At 41.6% G+C, this 19,884-nt stretch overlaps 1 protein-coding gene across 1 annotated transcript in view; it reads right to left on the reverse strand.

Annotated features, from left to right (window-relative positions):
• Positions 1–19,884, reverse strand: part of kmt2d (lysine (K)-specific methyltransferase 2D) — a 248,352-nt gene that overhangs the window by 45,343 nt on the left and 183,125 nt on the right. Inside the window, exons 40-48 of the mRNA XM_059955967.1 lie at positions 16,469–16,701; positions 11,044–15,573; positions 8,814–8,966; positions 8,258–8,422; positions 7,121–7,262; positions 3,012–3,093; positions 1,721–1,899; positions 464–606; positions 74–242 (exon numbers count right to left, since the gene is read on the reverse strand). Coding sequence (XP_059811950.1) covers positions 74–242; positions 464–606; positions 1,721–1,899; positions 3,012–3,093; positions 7,121–7,262; positions 8,258–8,422; positions 8,814–8,966; positions 11,044–15,573; positions 16,469–16,701 — 5,796 coding nt within the window. The remainder of the gene's footprint in view (positions 1–73; positions 243–463; positions 607–1,720; positions 1,900–3,011; positions 3,094–7,120; positions 7,263–8,257; positions 8,423–8,813; positions 8,967–11,043; positions 15,574–16,468; positions 16,702–19,884) is intronic.

The raw sequence follows: 19,884 nt of genomic DNA on the forward strand, positions 1-19,884 counted from the left end.
ACTTATGGAGCACGAAGTTTTTTATTATCCATGGGCAATATCCAATTCGCAAAGATGGGTACAAATTACTTACTTTTGAAAAGGTCAAAGTTGTGCATACCTTGACCAGGAGCTTCCAACGTGGACTTTTTTCCACCTGGCGGAAAAGAACGTGAACCACCTGGAACAGATGCAACTTCGTAGGAACCTGGGATCTTCATTTGGAGCAACTGTGCAAGAACTGTCATCATTGTATTTATATCCTACAATAAATACAGTTATTGAGAACAAATATGAGATTAGTTTCTACCATTTTCTGTATTTTGTTTCTTTGCATCTGTATCGTCATCTCTTGCTAAGTGTCAATGTACACAGAATTTACATTAAATATTTTATCATGTTATACAATTTTCTAAGGAGTAAGCATGCCATAAAGCCAGCTCAAAGACTAAGACAAGAAATAAGTTTTAAATTATTTATTTACCTTAGTAACAGTTCCTGAGACAGTGAGTGTGACTGCAACCTGGTTTCCTTTGCTACTTTTCCATGGGCCAGAGACAGGTGTGCTCTTCACAGTACTTTCTACAAATGGTTCTGTATTTACAAATGGCTTTGTTTCAGGAAATACTAAGGAAGAACAAGTATTTCAAAAGGACAAATTAGTAATCCACAATATAAATGCTGATTGACCAATAAAGACCTTAAATGATATTTGTCAAGCTCATTTGTTGTCCTTCCTAAAAATCACATCTATCAACATTCTTGTCCTGACGAAGGGTCTTGGCCTGAAACGACGACAGCGCTTCTCCCTATAGATGCTGCCTTGCCTGCTGTGTTCCACCAGCATTTTGTGTGTGTGTGTTGTTGTATCAACATTCCTAGTTACACAGTGTTTTCAAGCAAGGTCAGAAGCAGTGGTTTTTAACAAAGTGAGGGTAAAGGAAACATTCACAACACATACAGTTGTGGGAAGGGATGACGTGGGAGCAAGATCAACAAATTTTATAATTATAAATTAAAATGAACAAAAAAGGGACAAACACATTGCTGAGAAAATGCTACAGCCCTCCAAAGATAAAGAGAAAAAAATATGTAGACAACAATCTGAGGTGCAAAAATAATAAAGCAGTGACACAAAGAGCTTTCAGCTATTTTTAATGGGACAGTAGCAAAGTAAATAACAGAGGAGGTGCAGAATTCTTGAAAAACACTCAAGAATGAAAAAGTATTTCACAAACTAACCAAGAGGGGGCAGTACACAGCTTTGTTTTAATGAATTAACTTGAACAAATAGCAAAGGCAGCGTGGCAAGAGCATTTTGGAGGTAGGAATCAAAACTTAGATTTATCACAGCAACAGAAAGGAAGGTAGGACAAACAAAGAAGGCTAAATCTACCAGAGTGAGATAGGAGCTGATAAAAAATGAAGGAAAATCAGTCTCAGATCAGTTAAAGCCATTCAAGGGGATGAAGGTTCAAGTCAAATATTTTCCCATAAAATACGGGAAACTCATGAATCAGGAAGTCAAGGAACATAGGATAGGAAAGGCATTAAAAAGATATGTGTAAGACAAATATCAAGAGCTCAATGCTTCAGAAAACAGTACAGAAAGTGCGGGGGGGGGGCATTTTAAAAAAATATAAAAACCTTTGTGACCAATGGCTTACTGTACATCAGATTATTTTTTTTTTTAAAATGTAAAACATTGCTCAACTAGCAATGACTAATTTCCCGTACCAACCTGGGATACAAGCTCCTGGGATTATGGGAATTACAGGAGACAGGGCACGGTCCATTGACTCTTCCTTCACTTCAGTCAGCAAGGGAAACCGGGATGTTTCCTGTCCAAGGACACTCTCAGGTGAGGATGCTGGCACAATGCTGTCAGGTGTGTGCCTATCATCTTCCAGCTCTGCTCTACTGTTGAGAGGAAATTATAACTCAATGTCTTTTGGATTCATAACTACCTCAATATCCAAGACTGCAGGTAGAAACAGATTTTCAGCAAAAGGCTCCCAGACATCTAAGAGCTTTCCTTTAATCCGCTTTTTCATTTTCACTCTAGAACTATGTGCTTTGCTTCCTTTAAAGCTAATCTCAAATCTTAAGTGGGAAAAACTCAGCCTTGGTTGTATATGATAATTCTGTGATATGGCAGTGGAATGGAACTTGAGAAAAATGCATGTTACTGCACAATTCACTTAACCCACGAGACAGTGATGCATTTCTGCTGGCATCTTTTTGTCAATTCATTTTTTTTGTAAATTACACAACCACTAAGCATTGCTCTCACTTTGAAAAACACTTGTGTGTTGAGTAATTGAAGCTTCTTTTCCATTCTTTTATGGGATCTGGACTTAACTAGTAACACACCAATTCTCAGCTCTAATGCCCTTTAACCGAGAAGTTTGACAGGCCATTTTAGATAGCTGTTTAGAGTCAATTATATCACTGTATTCTTGGGGTCACGAAAGACAAAAACTGGGTACAAAAAGTAGATTTTCTTACCCAAGGGTATGAGATAATCATGAGTTTTTTTAAAAAATGACAGTCTGGTAGTTTCAAAGTTACCATTACTGGGACGAGATTTTTAATTCCAGATTTATTAAACCACCTGAATTTAAAACTCCCAATTGCTACAGCAGGATTCAAGCTCACCTCTAGTTTAAAAGCCTAGGTCTCCAGAAACTAACCCAGCAACAGATACTACATTACTTCTTGAAATAATAAGGAAGCATATCCAACATTAATTTCCCAACAGTTGGTAGAAGTTATATTTACCCAGTAAAAACTGATTTGGTGACTTGTTAGGCGGAAGAAAGTGCAACGCCTTTGCACAATGATCGAGGATTGCATGATAATTAAGAACTGCAACTTCCACCTGTTACTTGTTTAAACAGTACAGCGACTTACTGCTTTAGGCAGCAAAGTTTTATTCCCCTTTATGAAACTAAAGACTGAAAGTAAATCAAAGAGTTTGCAAAGGAAAAAAGAGTAGAATTGTAAAACAAAATTAGCTGTAAATAAAAAACCTCAGATCTTCATTTTGATTGTGTGGCGGTGTGGGCAAGGAAGCCAACATGTCCATATTTTTCAGTTCTGTCGTCATGAGATCTGTAATGGAGTACAATAACAATAGCATTACACTGCACTGTAATGAATAAACCAAGTGTGTTACATAATATTCAATTGTGCACCATGTCACTTGCATGTCAGAAATTAAAACTAACATGACAATACAGTGGATCACACCAAAATAAAAACTCTGATCAAATACATTCATTTTAATTTAAATACAACACATATACAACAATGCATAATATATCCTTATTAAAAGAATTTGAACTGGAATTTCACTGAAAATTAAACACTTTTTTTTGAAAGATTGGTACAGAGGTTGGAGTTTAGGAGGACGATGGCGCCTAATGGTGACTCCTTTGCTTGCATCTTCGGAAACAACTTTATTTCCAACTTTAATATCTCTATTTTTCCCTTTCAGGATTCTTTTGAAGACCCTGACTTGGAGTTACACGCTGACTTTGGTTCTTTGTGGAAATGGGACCCGCTCTCGGGGTCTCACAACTGGCTGCTATTTGACATGCCAAGGACGCGGCCCAGAAGACTAGTGCATCTTCAGGGTTCTGGGATTTCGTGACTCTGGGGGGCGGACAGATTTGAGGTTGGTGCTGCCACAGAAAACTGGTGTCGTGGGAGATGGACGATTGAAAGCAGCGAGCTGGCTGTGTGCCCAGAGACCCGAGCTCTTAGGGCACAAGACTCGGAAGAAGCAACACAACAGACTTTTAACACCATAAATCAGTGAGTTGTTTTGTTATGTCAACTACCAGGTGAACGAGTAGTCTTTGGAATACTGCAAGTCTGTGTTTTTATTGATGCTTTGCTGCACACTTGAGTGTTGATGGTGGGTGCCGTTGCTTTTTTGCTGGTGGAGGGGTGGTCATTGCTGCTGCTTGTGCATGGGAGGGGGGAGCTGGGGGGGCTTTAGGGGTTCTAACATTTAACTGTTGTCCATTCTTTGGGGCACTCCTCTGTTTTCGTGGATATTTGCAAAGAAAAAGATTTTCAGGATGTATATTGTATACATTTCTCTGGCATTAAATGTACCTATTGACCTATTGAAGATTTGGGTGCCACGGTGGTGCAGCTAGTAGTTTCTGCCTTACAACTCCAATGATTCGGGTTCAATCCTGACCTCCAATCTCATCTGTGCCGAGTTTTCACATTTTCCCTGAAATCGCATTTCTCTGCGTGTTCTGATTTCCTTCCACACAAAGATGTGCAGGCTGGCAGGTAATTGGTCACTGTAAATTATCCCTAGGTTTTGAGTGTGTGGGAGAAGTTGAGGGAGGAGTTAATGGTAATGTTGGGAGAATGAAATTGGATAGGCAAAACCTCTGTAAAAATACTTGCTTGATGGTCAGTATGGACTCAGTGGACCGAAGGGCATGTTTCCATCTGTATCTCTCTATGACTCCATATGTGTAAGATTAGTTTGTTCTTGAATTGTCAGGACACTAAAAGCTAACATTAGAAAGGTTTTGCAAGTGCCCAGTACAGAATAAGTTTTAAAACTTGACAAATCTCCTATTAAAAACTTCCAACCCGTTTATCAGCCAGTGCCTGGAAGATTTAGAGTCAAGCAACATAGAAACAAGCCTTTCACTCATCCCATTGGCATTGGTTAACCAGCATCCATTTTTCTCTTGTATCACCATCAACTACTTCCCCCTCTCCTCATTCCCCTGCCACCCACCTATATTAGTAACTAATTAATTCACCAGGAAGCATGTCTTTGGGATGTGCTAAGAAACTGGAGCACCCAACAGAAACCAACAAACACTCCGACTCAATAGTTGTGAATGCCACAAGGAATTCTGACCAGGAGTAACAGAAGTAAGCCAACGCAAGCCAAACGTTGAGCAACTTAATTAGATCATAAAAACACAAAATGCTGGCAGAACTCAGCAGGCCAGACAGCATCTATGGGAGGAGGTAGTGGTGGCGTTTCAGGCCGAAACCCTTCATCAGGAGTGAAGTAATGTGGGATGGTCAAGGGGGGGATAAGAAGTGGGGGGAGGAATGAAGTAGAGAGCTGGGAAGTGATAGGCTGAAGGGAAATGGGCTAGAGGGAAGGTAGAGAATTATGGGAAATAAAAGAGAAAGAAAGGTAGGGCTGGGGGGAGATTATAGTGAGGGGGGTGGGGGAAGAGAGAGAGAAAGAGAACCAGACTAAAATTATAGATAGGGATGGGGTGGGGGGGGGGGGGGGGCAGGGGCATCAACGGAGGTCTGTGAGTTGAATGTTCATGCCGGCAGGCAGGAGGCTACCTAGGCGGGAGCTAAGGTATTGCTCCATCGACCTGCGTGTGGCCTCATCTTGACGGTAGAGGACGCCATGGACAGACATATTAGAGTGGGAGTGGTCTGTGGAATTGAAGTGTGTGGCCACAGGGAAATCCCGTCACTGCTGGAGGACTGAGCGCCGGTGTTCGGTGAAATGGTCTCCCAAATGTATAAATGGCCACATCGGGAGCACTGGATACAGTATATCACCCCAGTGACTCGCAGGTGAAGTGGTGCCTCACCTGAAAGGACTGCCTGGGGCCTAGGATGGTGGTGAGGGAAGAAATGTGGGGGCAGGTGTAGCACTTCTTCCGTTTTCAGGGTTAAGTGCCTGGAGGGAGGTCGGTGGGGAGGGATGGGGGTGATGAATGGACAAGGGTGTCGCGTAGGGAGCGATCCCTGCGGAAAGCCAAGAGTGGGGGGAGGGGAAGATGCATCTGGTGGAGGGATCCCATAGGAGGTGGCGGAAGTTACGGAGGATTATACGTTGGATTAATTAGATCATACCTAGTTGGTAATTTGTCAGCAGTTACCCATCTTAGTTCATTGCTTTAATATCACTGCATCAAAAAAGTATCCAGCTTAGTTTTGAAATTTGCCATTGTTGCCTAGTTTCCAAAGCCCATTGTTAAATTGCAGATTTCCACAACGTTCATGTGAAGTATTGTTTCCCAGCAACACCTTAAATAGCCTAGTCCTAATTTTCAACCTATGCCTCATTCTGGATTTACCTCACTTTAGGAACTCCACCCGCCCCCCCCCCCCCACATAGTTTCTTTAACGATCTTAAACACTGCAATTAAACACCTTAATTTTCTTCACTGTAAAGTTCCAAAGGCAGCACCTTCCAGACCACAACCACTACCACCTAGGACGAGAACAACAGATACCTGTTTCCAATTATCAGCTTGGAAACAGATCCAAGTCCACCATTCTGACTTGGAAACACATCGCCGCTCCTTCATTGTCAGTGGGTCAAAATCATGGAATTCCCTCCCTAACAGCACTGTGGGTGTACCTACACCCCAGGGACTGCAGCATAGAAACATAGAAAACCTACAGCACAATAAAGGCCCTTTGATCCACAAAGTTGTGCTGAACATGTCCCTACCTTAGAAATTACTAGGCTTACCTTTAGCCCGCTATTTTTCTAAGCTCCATGTACCTATCCAAAAGTCTCTTAAAAGACATTATCATATCTGCCTCCCCCACTGTCGCCAGCAGCCCATTCCGCGCACTCACCACTATCGGAGTAAAAATCTTACCCCTGACATCTCCTCTGTACCTACTCCCCAGCACCTTAAACCTGTGTCCTCTTGTGGCAACCATGTCAGCCCTGGGGAAAAGCCTCTGACTATCCACACGATCAATGCCCCTCATCATCTTACACAGCTCATCACCACCTTCTCAAAGACAACTAAGAATGGGCAATAAATGCCGGCTTAGCTGGCAGTGCTCACATCCCATAAATGAAACTTTAAAAAAGAAAATACAAGCCTAGTCTAACGCAGCCATTCTCTACTACTCAGGTCCTTGGACTCCAGAATCAAAATTGCAACTTATTCTAAGGAAATATATTCTTCTTAAAGCCCTGAACTGAAAGCAGAGCCCTGGTCTCACCAGAGCACCATGACATAACTTCTTACAGTTTCTATAAGGCCAAGTACTCCAATATCTACACATGTAAAACAACAATTTGAATAGTACTGCATTCACAAGTTATTAATCAAAACCTTGTCTATTGTGCCAATAAGTTTGCTCTGATCAATTTTCATACCTTTTTGTCCTTCATGCTCTTTATGTCCTTCAGTCAACTCCTCAGAGGTGGCTAAACCATTTACCAGTTTCTGCTGGACAGAGGGAGGTGGTGTAGGAGGCAACGACGAAGGTGGTGTTGGTGGGTTACTCAGATTGTTCTGCTAAGGCAGACAGAAAAAATAATCTATCTAATTCTAGAATATTAAAAAGCAACCTTGTATTCAAGACCCAAGCTAGTATAGCTTTCTTTTGAGAGTTATAAAGCAGCAAATGTGTTTGGAGGAAAATCTTGCAGATATTTACATAACACAACAAAACAAATGCAATCAAGACTGCATTGTGAAATCATTTAGTTTGAAATGCTTAAACCTTCGTAAATTCTACAAGCATACAAAATGTTTTACCAAAGGTCCTTGACTTTGATTACCACTATATTCTTAAGATTGCTTTTGAGTTCAGCAAGTCAGATCATTTCTGTCAGTAAGACTCCACTCACCTATGTCCCAGACAGTATTTTTATTACTAATTTATTCATTTTAGCATTTAATTTCAGAGACACTTAAATCTCTCAGCTTTTACAGCTGGGAGCAGGGATTTCCTGGCTCTTAAAACTTCCAGAGGTACAGTTTCCTTAACATTCAAAGATCAAAGTAAATTTATTACCGAAGTACATAAATGTCAACGTATACAATCCTGAGATTCATTTTCTTGTGGGCATACTCCGCAAATCCAAGAACCATAATAGAACCAATGAAACACTGCATCCAACAGGGTGGCAAACAACCAATGTGCAAAAGACAACAAACCGAGCAAATACAAAAGAAAAACAAAATAATAATAATAAATAAATAAATGATAAATATTGAGAACATGAGATAAAGAGTCATTGAACGTGAGTAAATAGGTTGTGGAAACAGTATGGACTCATTTTCAAGACTAATGGTGTTTTAGTTGATTGTTTGAGCCTGGGGCACCTAAAGCTAATAAAACTGGCCTTCTGCACCCAGACCAGTCAGATTATGCTTGCTTTTGAATCAAATGGGTTTTAGCAAAATTACCAAGATGCATTTTTCTGTCAGTAAAGATGGATCTTTTACATAAATCAAAGCAGCAAACTATACTAAACATAGCACAATGTAATTTCAGTCAGATATACCTTGTAGAGAAGTTGTGAGTAGTAATCTGGAACACTGTCTAGCACTGCGTTCCCAAAGGATCCTTTAAGTTGGTTCTTGCTATTGAAAGGACTGCTCCCAAAGGGAGGAAAGTGGCCAAAATTCACCTCAACAGTAGGTTCCATCAAAGGGAGAAGGGACAATTGCTGGGGATAAAACAAAAAGTAATTAACAACCACAATACAGAAAGATACATCCACAGCACTACAAGTAATCTACAGCATTATACACGAACAGCAACGTGACAATTTAACATGACTACAAAAAAGTTTTAATCGTTGTATTAAATGATATTCAATTCTCACAGTTATCTTTTTTCTCCTTTTTATTTTTTTTCTAAACTATACTTAGTTTGGTTCTGCAATGCATTGTGCAAACATTGTCATTTACCTTGGCATCAGAGGGGTACTATACTGTGTAAAGCTCACATGAAAAATATTAGGGAATTCTCAGAAATTAAGCAATATGATTCCACTATAGAACCTCAGTTCCAAGATTTCAAGCAATATTAAGTTATTTCACAGCATTGGCTGTTACCTGTTGTAACTGCTTCATGAGGACATCTGTACTCTTTATTCCCTCATCCTTTCTACTCTTCTTTCGTGAGTTGCTGCTTCTGTCGGTTGTTTTCTGTGTCCTTTTTGTTTTTGGAGCCAAGTTTTTCTTGTTCATTTCTTGAAATTCCTTAATCTTGCATATGCCACAAAACAAAGTAAAAAATAATTTCATAGATTAACATTTCCACTTAAATACACTAAAGTGTGTCACAAAATGCACACATTCAATGTGTGGTGTGCAGAAGTGAAGAGTTTGCACATGTCCAGTGATCCAAAGCTTCAGAAAGAGCAACTACTCTGATTTGTTACTTCTATTCACATATTAAATGGTTATAGAAAATTTCTTTCATTGAATGGAGAGTTTTAAAGTATAAAAAATGTGACTGTTGTATGTGGAAAATGATAATCCAGAGTGAGATAGGAAGGAACACACAATCATATGTGATTAAATAAACCCAATATGAGGTGAAAAATATAAAGTGAAAATTAACTAGTCCTTTCCATTTTTACTACACTGAGGCATTGTACTGATGTGTCTTCTGCCACGAAGACAGACACAAAACGTTTGTTTTATGCCTCAACTTCTTTTGCCCACAGTCACTTCACCAGTTGTTGTTTCTATGTAACTCAGATTATCTTGCTGTCTCTTTTACATTGTTGTAGCAGCTTTTTTAAAAAAATACTCTTTTCTAACTTATTCTTATGTTCTTTGCTCCATAACAAATAATTTGGTCATTCATTGATGTTTTTTCAAACTATTTCAATCTCTTTTAAATAAAATTAAATTTTATTTAATTTATGCTAACCCCAACATCTCTAATTAGTCAAGGATTCCTTTTGCTTGTTACATTTTTAGTTTTCATTGTATATTTATTAAATTTATGAGAACTTCATTGAATGCTTTCAATTATTTATGCATAAGCACTTCACTCTAACTTCCTAACACAAGTAGCCAATGCAACCTTTAATACTACAGAATTGGCTTTAAGTTGCAAAATCTAAACAGACCAGATTAAAATAACACCAAATTGACTGCAATCTGCAATAGTAACATAAATTCATTTCAGATTTTTTAAATGTGAATATGACATCAATCAAATAGCAGATTGTGGTAAATTCCACCATGTCTATTGTGGCTGGCCTGTGATCAGATCAGATACTGCTATGTACAGATTAGTACAATTTCTCCACAAGGCAAATTTCTATTGCAATGACACAAGAGCAGAGTTAGACCATTCAGCCCATTGAGTCTGCTCTGCTATTCAATTATGGCTGATTTATTATCACCATTAACCCCATTCACCTGCCTCTCCCCATAACCTTTAAAGCTTTTACTAATCAAGAACCTATAAACCTCAGTTTTAAATATACACAATGACTTGGCCTTCGCAGCTGCCTGTAGCCATGAATTACACACTCCTCACATGTTAACCCTTTCATTCCTGGGATCATTCTCGTCGTGAACCTGCTATGCATCCTCAGAACATCCTCTCTTACAAAAGGGGCCCAAAACTGCTCACAATACTCCAAATGTGGTCTAACCAGTACTTTATAAAGCCTTTGTTGCATCTCTTTACAGGTTTCTGTCTTCCACAAATTTTGGTACCTTCACCCAAGTCATTTATATAAACTGTGAAATGTGATCCCAGCAGTGCTAATCAGAAAAAGACCTTTTTGTACAATAACGATGCTTAAGAAGCATTTGAATATGTGGAGTTACAATGTATGATTTGAATTGATAAATTGCTTATTATTCTTCCTAGACTTTGGCTGTCCTGCTTTTTCTATTATAAACGTTCTCTGTTTGGAGTTACAAAAAACTTTTCATGAGCCCAGCATTTGAAATAACAATATAGAATATTTTTGAATGTATAAAGTGAAAAGATATTATTTCATTTTAATGGTGACAAAAATCACAAAATATTCATTACATGGCTTGAAGTTCAATACACAAAGGTAGAAAAGCAGCACTGGATGAGTGTAACTACATTACGATCAAACTTGGTGTCTATACAGAAACAAACAATGCTGGAAATACTCAGGTTTGTGGGAAGAGAAACAGTGAACACTCTTCAGTTATGAAAAAGAGTCTTCTACTTCAAATAGTAACTGTTTCCCTTCCCACAGATGCATCTTTTTTCTAAGTTTGAGATTTCCAGTTTTTGTAGTTTTACTGACTTACAAACTTGTTGACAAGATTATAAACCAACCTCTGGATTTCCAGTTGCACCTTGAAGTTTCCGATCTATCATCGCAGCCTTGCTTTCAATGTGTCCTTTTAGAGCCAAGTGCGTTCCTTCTCCGGAACGCTGTGCCACAAGCTGCAAGTTCTTTGTGCGTAACAGTTTCTGGAGAAGCAGCTGTCCAGCTTCAGATCTGGGAGCAAGGAAAGACTGGTCCCCTACATTTAAAGCATCGAAGGAGTCAGTATTTAACTCATGTTTTAAATTTCCTTCAGAATATCCACAGCGAATTGCATCAATGTTTTCCTGTTTCACTAAGTGACCTGCATTTGTATTGGTGTCTTCAGCAGCACCTTCCTGCAAGTTGGAACGACCATCTAGTCTTCCACTGACTTTCTGTGCACGTTCCTCTTGCCCATTGGTTTGATTCAACAGTGGTGATTCTGCACCGCATTCCTCCTTTGCAACTTGATTTGGGGGTGATACTGGGAAGTCAAATGTGCAAGCTTTTGTCAACTTGTTTTGTACATGCATTTCCATATTAATTCTGCTTTGTGACTTAGTGGGAGAATTTTCTACAGTGCCATGTGGTTTCAATGCAGATGCATCTGATTTGGAATCAGTCATCTTCTGAGGCATTATTCCAATAGCGTCTGCCATGCAAGCAGTACTTTCTTCAGATTCATGGTTTTTGAGTAATTCTGATTGTGGTTGTATTGTTGCTTCCAAGGTTTTGTTTTGCATTGATGCATCTCCTAAATTGTTTTTATTTACTTCTGGAGGGAGCATTTGTGAACGATTGCAATGAGCTGGGGCAGGCACCAATTCATTTATTGACCCAGTGCTCTGCCTTGCTCGTTTATTTTGAATTAAATGAGCCATCTCTTGTGGATTCCCTCCATGTTCAGCTTTGATCTGCTGAACATAAACCATACCTGGACGAAGATGGCCTAAACCTATCTGTTGACTGGTCACTTGAACTGAACGCAAGCCTGCGTGATGCTGTTGAAATGACTGTGAAGTCATGGTGTTTGGTACCCCTAGCCCCAGATCTCCTGCTGCTCCATGATGCTGAGATGTTGCAACACGCAGCATTCCTTGTAAACCAAGGCCATTATTCTGTTGGAGATTCGCTACAGAGGGCTGTACACGTCTCATTAATTGACTTTGCTGAGTCATTGGTCTCTGCTGCCCTGCAACACCTTGTTGCATTGTTTGCTGCACTGAAGTTGCTGACTGCGTTTGTAGATTCTGATACATAATACCCTGCGACTGTCCCAGTCCTACTGCACTCGTAGGCATGTTCTGAGTTGGTGCCTTGTTATGGTTCTGCCCTATTATGCACTGTGGAGGCAGCAAAGATTCCTGCTCTATTATAATTTGGGCTTGTCTCAACGTACCTGGAGGTGGCTGCTCTTGTTGCTGTTCGTGCTGATTATCCTGCCCTGCCATACCAGATGCCTGCAAGCTCTGTCCACTAATTGTACCTAAACTCTGCATTCGCTGTCCTTGTCCCACAGTACCTGGAGACTGTCTCTGTACTATGAGGCCCTGCAGTTGCTGCTGTCCTTGGCCCTGCCCTAATATGCTCAGTGGACGTGGTTGTTGTGGTCCTTGCTCCTGGATCAAAGTCTGTGACAGCTGTCCTTGCCCTGTTGGGTTCTGTGCTTGTCCCTGTTTGGTTACAACTTGTGTCTGCAGCTGCCACTGTCCCATCAGGCCCTGGAACAGTTGCTGTTGCTGCCCTTGCCTCATTCCAATCAAACCTGGGGGCTGCTGCTGTAGCTTTGGCTGCCCCAATTGGCTTTGAGATTGGGATTGTCCCATCCCAATTGGGGCATGGGGTTGTTGATGTCCTAAGATCATTGTGCCCGGAAGGTGCAGCTGCTGCTGTGCCAGTGCAATCATGGCCGGAGGTTGCATTTGTTGCTGTCCAATTCCCATCAGGGCTTGTCCTGGAAGCTGCAGACCCATTCCCACTGTTGCCTGGCATCCCTGTTGCTGTGGCACTATGTTGTGCCCCATGGCAGACTGGGGCTGGGGCTGCTGGCCCCCGGCGGCCTGGGGCTGGGGCTGCTGACTCCCGGCGGCCTGGGGCTGGGGCTGCTGACCCCCGGCGGCCTGGGGCTGGGGCTGCTGACCCCCGGCGGCCTGGGGCTGCTGACCCACGGAGGGATGGGATTGAGGCCGCTGAGCCACGGAGGCCTGGGGAGAGGGTTGATGAGACACGGAAGGCTGAGATTGCGGCCGCTGACCCACAGAGGCCTGGGATGTGGGCGGCTGCTGACCCACGGAGGCCTGGGGCGTGGGCGGCTGCTGACCCACGGAGGCCTGGGGCGTGGGCGGCTGCTGACCCACGGAGGCCTGGGGCGTGGGCGGCTGCTGACCCACAGAGGCCTGGGGCATGGGCGGCTGCTGACCCACGGAGGCCTGGGGCGTGGGCGGCTGCGGATCCACGGAGGCCTGGGCAGGGGGCCGCGGACCCACAGAGGCCTGGGCAGGGGGCCGCGGACCCTCGGAAGCCTGGGCAGGGGGCCGCGGACCCTCGGAAGCCTGGGCAGGGGGCCGCGGACCCTCGGAAGCCTGGGCAGGGGGCCGCGGACCCTCGGAAGCCTGGGCAGGGGGCCGCGGACCCTCAGAAGCTTGGAGAGGAGACCGCTGGCCTATGGAGGCTTGGGGCGTGAGCTGCTGGCCCACAGTGGCCTGGGGCATGGGCGGTTGCTGACCCATGGAAGCCTGGGGCGTGGGCGGTTGCTGACCCACAGAGGCCTGGGGCAGGAGCTGCTTTCCCATGGGGGCCTGGGGCAAGAGTGGCTGACCAGATCCTTGGGTCATTTGTTGTCCTATATCTTGCCCTACGGTACTCTGTGGTTGGGATTGTACTTGCTGACCTACTGCCTCTTGGGGTTGCGATGATGGTTGTGGGTGTTGCCCTATCAAGCTCTGGAGTTGGGGGGGTTGCACTGGCTGTTGTCCCATTGCTGACTGGGGCTGGGGTGGTGGTGGCGGAGCATTTGACTGCTGTCCCATCGCCACTGCAGCAAGAGGCTGATGCTCCTGGCCCTGTCCAACTGCACTCTGAGTCTGATGCTGATGACCCTGGTCCACTGTACCCTGAGGTTGGGACTGCTGTCCTTGTTCTGCTGAAACGATGGTCTGATGCTGCTGTCTTATGCTCTGTGTAACCATTCCTTGTGATTGATGTTGTTGCTGTCCTTGTCCTATTATACCTGGCAGCTGGTGCCTCAGAAATTGTAATGGAGTCTGTTGACTCATTATGCCTTGTGTTGCCAAGTGTTGTCCTAAAACATCTTGCGACTGCTGCCGCATCATACCCTGCATTCGAACATGATGCCCCATTGTGCTTTGTTGCTGACCTGGCAAAGGTGTGGAAAGTCTAAGGATGCTGTTTTGCCTGATAACACTTTGTGGGTGAAGCTGCCCTGAAACTGTTTGAAGATGATGTTGTTGCAATGGCGTCATTGTTGCCAATTGCTGACTCTGTGAAACAATTCCTTGTTGAGGTCCTATAAGACCCTGCTGTTGCAAAGCAGCATTGGATGTCTGTTGTTGTAAAATTAGATTTTGTTGCTGCTGTTGAGAAGCAAGGACTTGCTGTTGACCTGCAAGACCTTGTTGGTGTGCCAACTGCTGTGCCATTAGACCTTGCTGAGGCCTTGGAGGCTTAGGTTGATTTGCAAGCCCCTGTTGGTGAGTTTGCTGATGCCCAAGAAGGGCTTGCTGTTGACCAATTGGCGAGATATGCTGTTGACTGATCAGCCTTAAGTGTTGTTGTTGAGGGGCCAGACTCTGTTGGTGCTGTGCTCCTGGCTGCTGCTGAGCCTGACCCATGCTGGTGTGCTGCTGTGGTAGTTGTTGTCCTACAAGAGCTTGTTGCTGCTGACTTGGTTGGTGTTGTGGCTGGACAATAATACCCTGCTGTTGTCCAATGAAGCCCTGCTGCTGTTGGCCCATGATAGCTTGCTGTGACAATGTTGATTTGTTACCAACAATACTTTGCTGAGTTGTTGGCTGAAGCTGTCCAATGATACTTTGTTGCTGTAATTTTCCCATGATGCTTTGCTGCTGAGATGGCCCTACCAGCCCTTGCTGTTGAATAAGCTGCATTCTTTGTAGCTGCAGCTGTCTCTCTTGCAGGAGTCTATTTTCATTTGCAAGTGTCTGAGCAGCAGAATTCCCAGGAAAAAAGCTAGTTGGAGTGGAAGATGATACAGTTGCTGTGGCAGATGGATACTCTTGTTGCTGTGTCACAGCTGATGTCAAGAAAGTTGGTCCTTGTTGAAGTGGCAGTTTTATATTTCCTGCATGTCCTATTAGTGTATTTTGTTGCTGAGCTAATGCTTGTGATCCAAGGATTGGTCCTCCTTGCTGTGCTAATGCTGCAGATAACATAGGTGCTGAAAGTTTAGGCATAACACGAGGACTTTGGGATGTGGCTGTCCCCATCACTCCTGAAGGAGATAAAGAACATTTCTGCTGTTGTTTATTCCGATATTCTGTCATAAGATTTGTATGTTCCTTTTGCTGTTTACGGACCTAAAACATAATTTTAGAAGGAAAACAAATTAAATAAAGTTGTTACAAAATCAGGATTTTATAATAAACCACTTAAATGGCACACACGAATTTCAGCAAACCAATAGGTTTTACAACCAAATTTAAGTAACAGGTAGTTCCAATATAATGTGTTTTCATAATACAAATTGGATACAATTCAATTGATGCATTGGGGAAGATCATTTGAATTATGTCCATTATGTGGTTATAGCATGATCACAATTGGGAAAACCTGCTTTGGTCTGTGCTTAGAAGTCAATTCTGCTGTAACCTGACTTTCTATAATGAGGTTTCTCAGGAACACAACCATCACATTGTAGCAATACTTCTCAGAAATGAGAGAAAAAAATTAAAGTTTACCTTCGACATTAAAAAAGCTCATTCTTTCAAATACTGACAATTTTTTTTCTGATGGGGGAAAAAAAAATCGGTTCTATTAAGAATGACTTTCATTTTAAAACAATGATAGTTTAGAGACTCATTTCTGCATATATGGAACTTCAACCACATACAGTATATTGCTTCAGAAAATATAAGAGCTTGAGATGAAATTGACTTCACAAAGGGGTGAAGTACAATTTCAATGAATGCTTGCTCCACACATGGAGGGATTTCAAAAAATAAATGGGTAAAGCAAAAGCATCCAAATGTACCATTGCACATGTATAGCTGAATAGCTGACTTATCAAGAAAGGTGGTGGCATACTTGATGGAAAGACAGATGCAACAAAACCCTTTCACTTAACCTTTTAACACATTACAATGCTAGATGCTACAACTACTTAATCAAAACGATGAAGAGATCAAGGAAACAAAGGAAGATATTAGGCCAATCCAACCATGGTTCAAAAATCTCTAATATTCTAAACTGCACCTGATCAAGTTGTTTCTGGATTTTACTTTGTTGTTCTGTAACTCGTTTAAGTTTCTCTGCATCAGCCTCAGGAAATTCACGTCCTGCTTTCTTGGCTGTCCGTTGTTTGGCACATAATGCTTTTCTGGACTTCCTATGGACACCAATCTGCTCTTCCAAAAACTTTAGCTGCATCTGAAGTAGCTGTTGAGTGTGAAGCAGCCATTCTTCATATTGGCGATGTTCTGCCTCATCTAATGCACAAGAACCAAATGCATAATTAGGCAACTTCTGCAAACACATAAAACGTAACATCTGTCTACTTTCCTTGATAACAGTTGCCTAATCAATAGCACTAGATGATAAATTTAGCACCTAACAAGGATAGAAAAAATGGCGTTAGTTTTTCTTCCAAGATTCGTTTCTGAAATTAAGGCAAAATATTGTTACCAACTCAAACAGTCCCTTCATGCAAATTCATAAATGGAGTCATTTTGCTCTTGATAAATCTGAGTGTCAAAAATGAAATATCTGACAATCAGATCAGAATTGAGGTGAGTGTTCAGAGCAAATTTATAATCAAAGTACATATACGTCACCATATACAGTTGCAAGAAAATTTGTGAATCCTTTGTAGATACCTGTATTTCTCATCAATATTGAGTACACCATTTAAACAATCACAGTCTAGGTTCAAAAAAGTATGTAAATCTCTGGGGTAATGCTTTCTATAAAAACTATTTGAAGTCAAGTGTTCCAGTCAATGTGATGAGATTGGAGCTGTGGGTTGCAGAGGGGCCCTGCCCTAAAAAAAACACATAGAGTCAGGTTACTGACAGAGCCTGCTCTTCTCAAGAAAACTGTTCACGTGCACCACGCCTTGATCAAAACTACTTTCAGAGGACCTTAGAAGAATTGTAGAGCTGCAAAAAGCTGGAAAAGTCTACAAAAACATTTCTAAAGACCGGAGTGTTCATCAGTCCACAGTAAGAGAAATTCTCTACAAATGGAGGAAATTCAGTACTGTTGCTACTCTCTCTAGGAGTGGGCGTCCTGCAAAGATCACACCAAGAGCACAATGTGCAATGCTGAAGGAGGCGAAAAAGAACCCAATGGCAACAACAAAAAACCTGCAGAAATCTCTAAAACCTGCTAAAGTTTCTGTTCATGTGTCCACTATATGAAAGACACTGAACAAGAATGGCATTCATGGAAGGACACCATGGAGGAATCAACTGCTCTTAAAAACAAAACATTGCTGCACATCTCAGGTTTCTAAAAGACCACCTGGATGTTCTATAACATTTCTGGGACAATGTTCTGTGGACAGGTGAGATAAAAGTTGAACCTTTTGGCAGAAATGCACTCTGCTATGTTTGGAGGAAAAAAGGCACTACACACCAACACCAAAACTTCATCCCAAACGTGAAGCATGGTGGAAGAAGCATCATGGCTTGGGGCTGCTTTGCTGCCTCAGGGTCTGGACAGCTTGCAATTGTTGGGGAAACAATGAATTCAAAATTGAATCAAGACATTTCACAGGAAAATGTCAGGGTAGCAGTCCATCACCTGAAACTTTATAGAATGTAGATGATGCAACAAGGCAAGGATAAATCAGCAACAGAATGATTTAAAAAGAACATTTGTCCTGAATTGACCGGGATTTGGAGAGGGGGTGTTGAGCATAAAGTTTCTCTTTATGCTGATGACTTACTACTTTTTCTTTCAAATCTGTCTACATCCTTACCTCCAATGTTTTCACTTCTTGACCAGTTTAACCAGTTCTCTGGCTATAAACTTAATTTACATAAGAGCGAACTTTTCCCAATTAATAAAGAAGCACAAGAATTAACATTTTGTGATCTCCCTTTTAAAGTAGTTCATAATCAATTTACTTATCTTGGGATTACAGTCACAAGGAAGTTTAAAGATCTCTTTCGTGAAAATTTTGCCAATCTTTCATATACTATAAAACAGAGTCTGTTACAATGGTCACCTCTATCTATGTCTTTGGTAGGTCGTATTAATGTTGTTAAAATGTATGTTGTCCCTAAACTTTTATATTTATTTCAATCAATCCCAATTTTTATTCCTAAATCTTTTTTTGATTCCTTAGACTCTATTATTTTGTCATATCTGTGGAAGAATAAGCGCTCTAGAATTAATAAAGTCTATCTCCAAAAATCTAAAAAAGAGGGTGGCATGGCTTTACCTAACTTTCGTTTATATTACTGGGCAGCCAATATACGTTGTGCTACCTTTTGGTCTTTTTTCCATGGCCAACCCGAGTGCCCTAATTGCGTGGCAATGGAGTTGAGCTCCACTAAAGAATTATCTATCTCTGCACTTCTTGGCTCTGTACTCCCTAGTAGTTTGTCCAGATTAATAGTTAATCCTCTTGTTAGACACACTTTACGTATATGGGCTCAGTTTAGGAAATTTTATGGTTTCCATGGGTTTTCCGTTTCTAGCCCTATCTTACATAATCACCTTTTTTTTTACCTACTACGTATGACTCAGCATTCCATGATTGGTATAGGAAGGGCATTAGACATTTTGAAGATCTTTTTATTGATATTCGCTTCGCTTCTTTTCAACAGCTCTCTGTTAAGTTCAATCTGCCCAATGCTCATTTTTTTAGATATCTCCAAATTAGACACTTTATTGTTCCTTTAATTCCTAACTTCCCTGAAATGCCTGAGAAAAATGTTATGGACTTATTTCTTTCCAATAATCCACTAGGCAAAAGTTTAATATCATTTATTCGAGATAAATTAGCAGCCTTACGACGTGCCCCTGTGGATAAAATTAAAATGGCATGGGAGCAGGATTTAAATACCTCCTTATCTGATGAGACTTGGGACTCGATTCTCAAATCGGTTAACTCAACCTCTCTTTGTGCTCGCCATTGCCTTCTACAGTTTAAGATTGTTCATAGAGCCCATATGTCTAAATCTAAATTATCTCGATTTTACCCTAACTTTAGTCCGCTTTGTGATAAATGCAAAAGGGGCGAGGCCTCTCTCATTCACATGTACTGGTTTTGTCCTAGCTTGGAGAAATTTTGGAAAGATATCTTCATAACGTTATCGTATATTCTGAATCACCACCTAGAACCAAACCCTTTAATTGCTTTGTTCGGTTTCTGGGGTGAGACAGATTTACGTCTGAGTTCGACTAAGTGTCGAATATTATCTTTTGCCTCTCTCCTGGCTAGACGTTTAATCCTCCTTAAGATGGAGAGATGTTGCCCCACCCACACATGCTCAATGGCTTAACGATATTATGGCCTGCTTAGACCTTGAAAAAATTCATTATTCAGTTCTTAATTCGGATTTAAAGTTCCATAAGGTCTGGGGACCTTTTATTGAGTACTTTCATAACCTTCCTCTTAACTAAGGTTTTTTTTTAGTCCCTTGCTTTCAGCTCCTTTTTCT

The sequence above is a fragment of the Hypanus sabinus genome, chromosome X1, assembly GCF_030144855.1.
Source record: "Hypanus sabinus isolate sHypSab1 chromosome X1, sHypSab1.hap1, whole genome shotgun sequence".
Taxonomy (NCBI): Eukaryota; Metazoa; Chordata; class Chondrichthyes; order Myliobatiformes; family Dasyatidae; genus Hypanus; species Hypanus sabinus.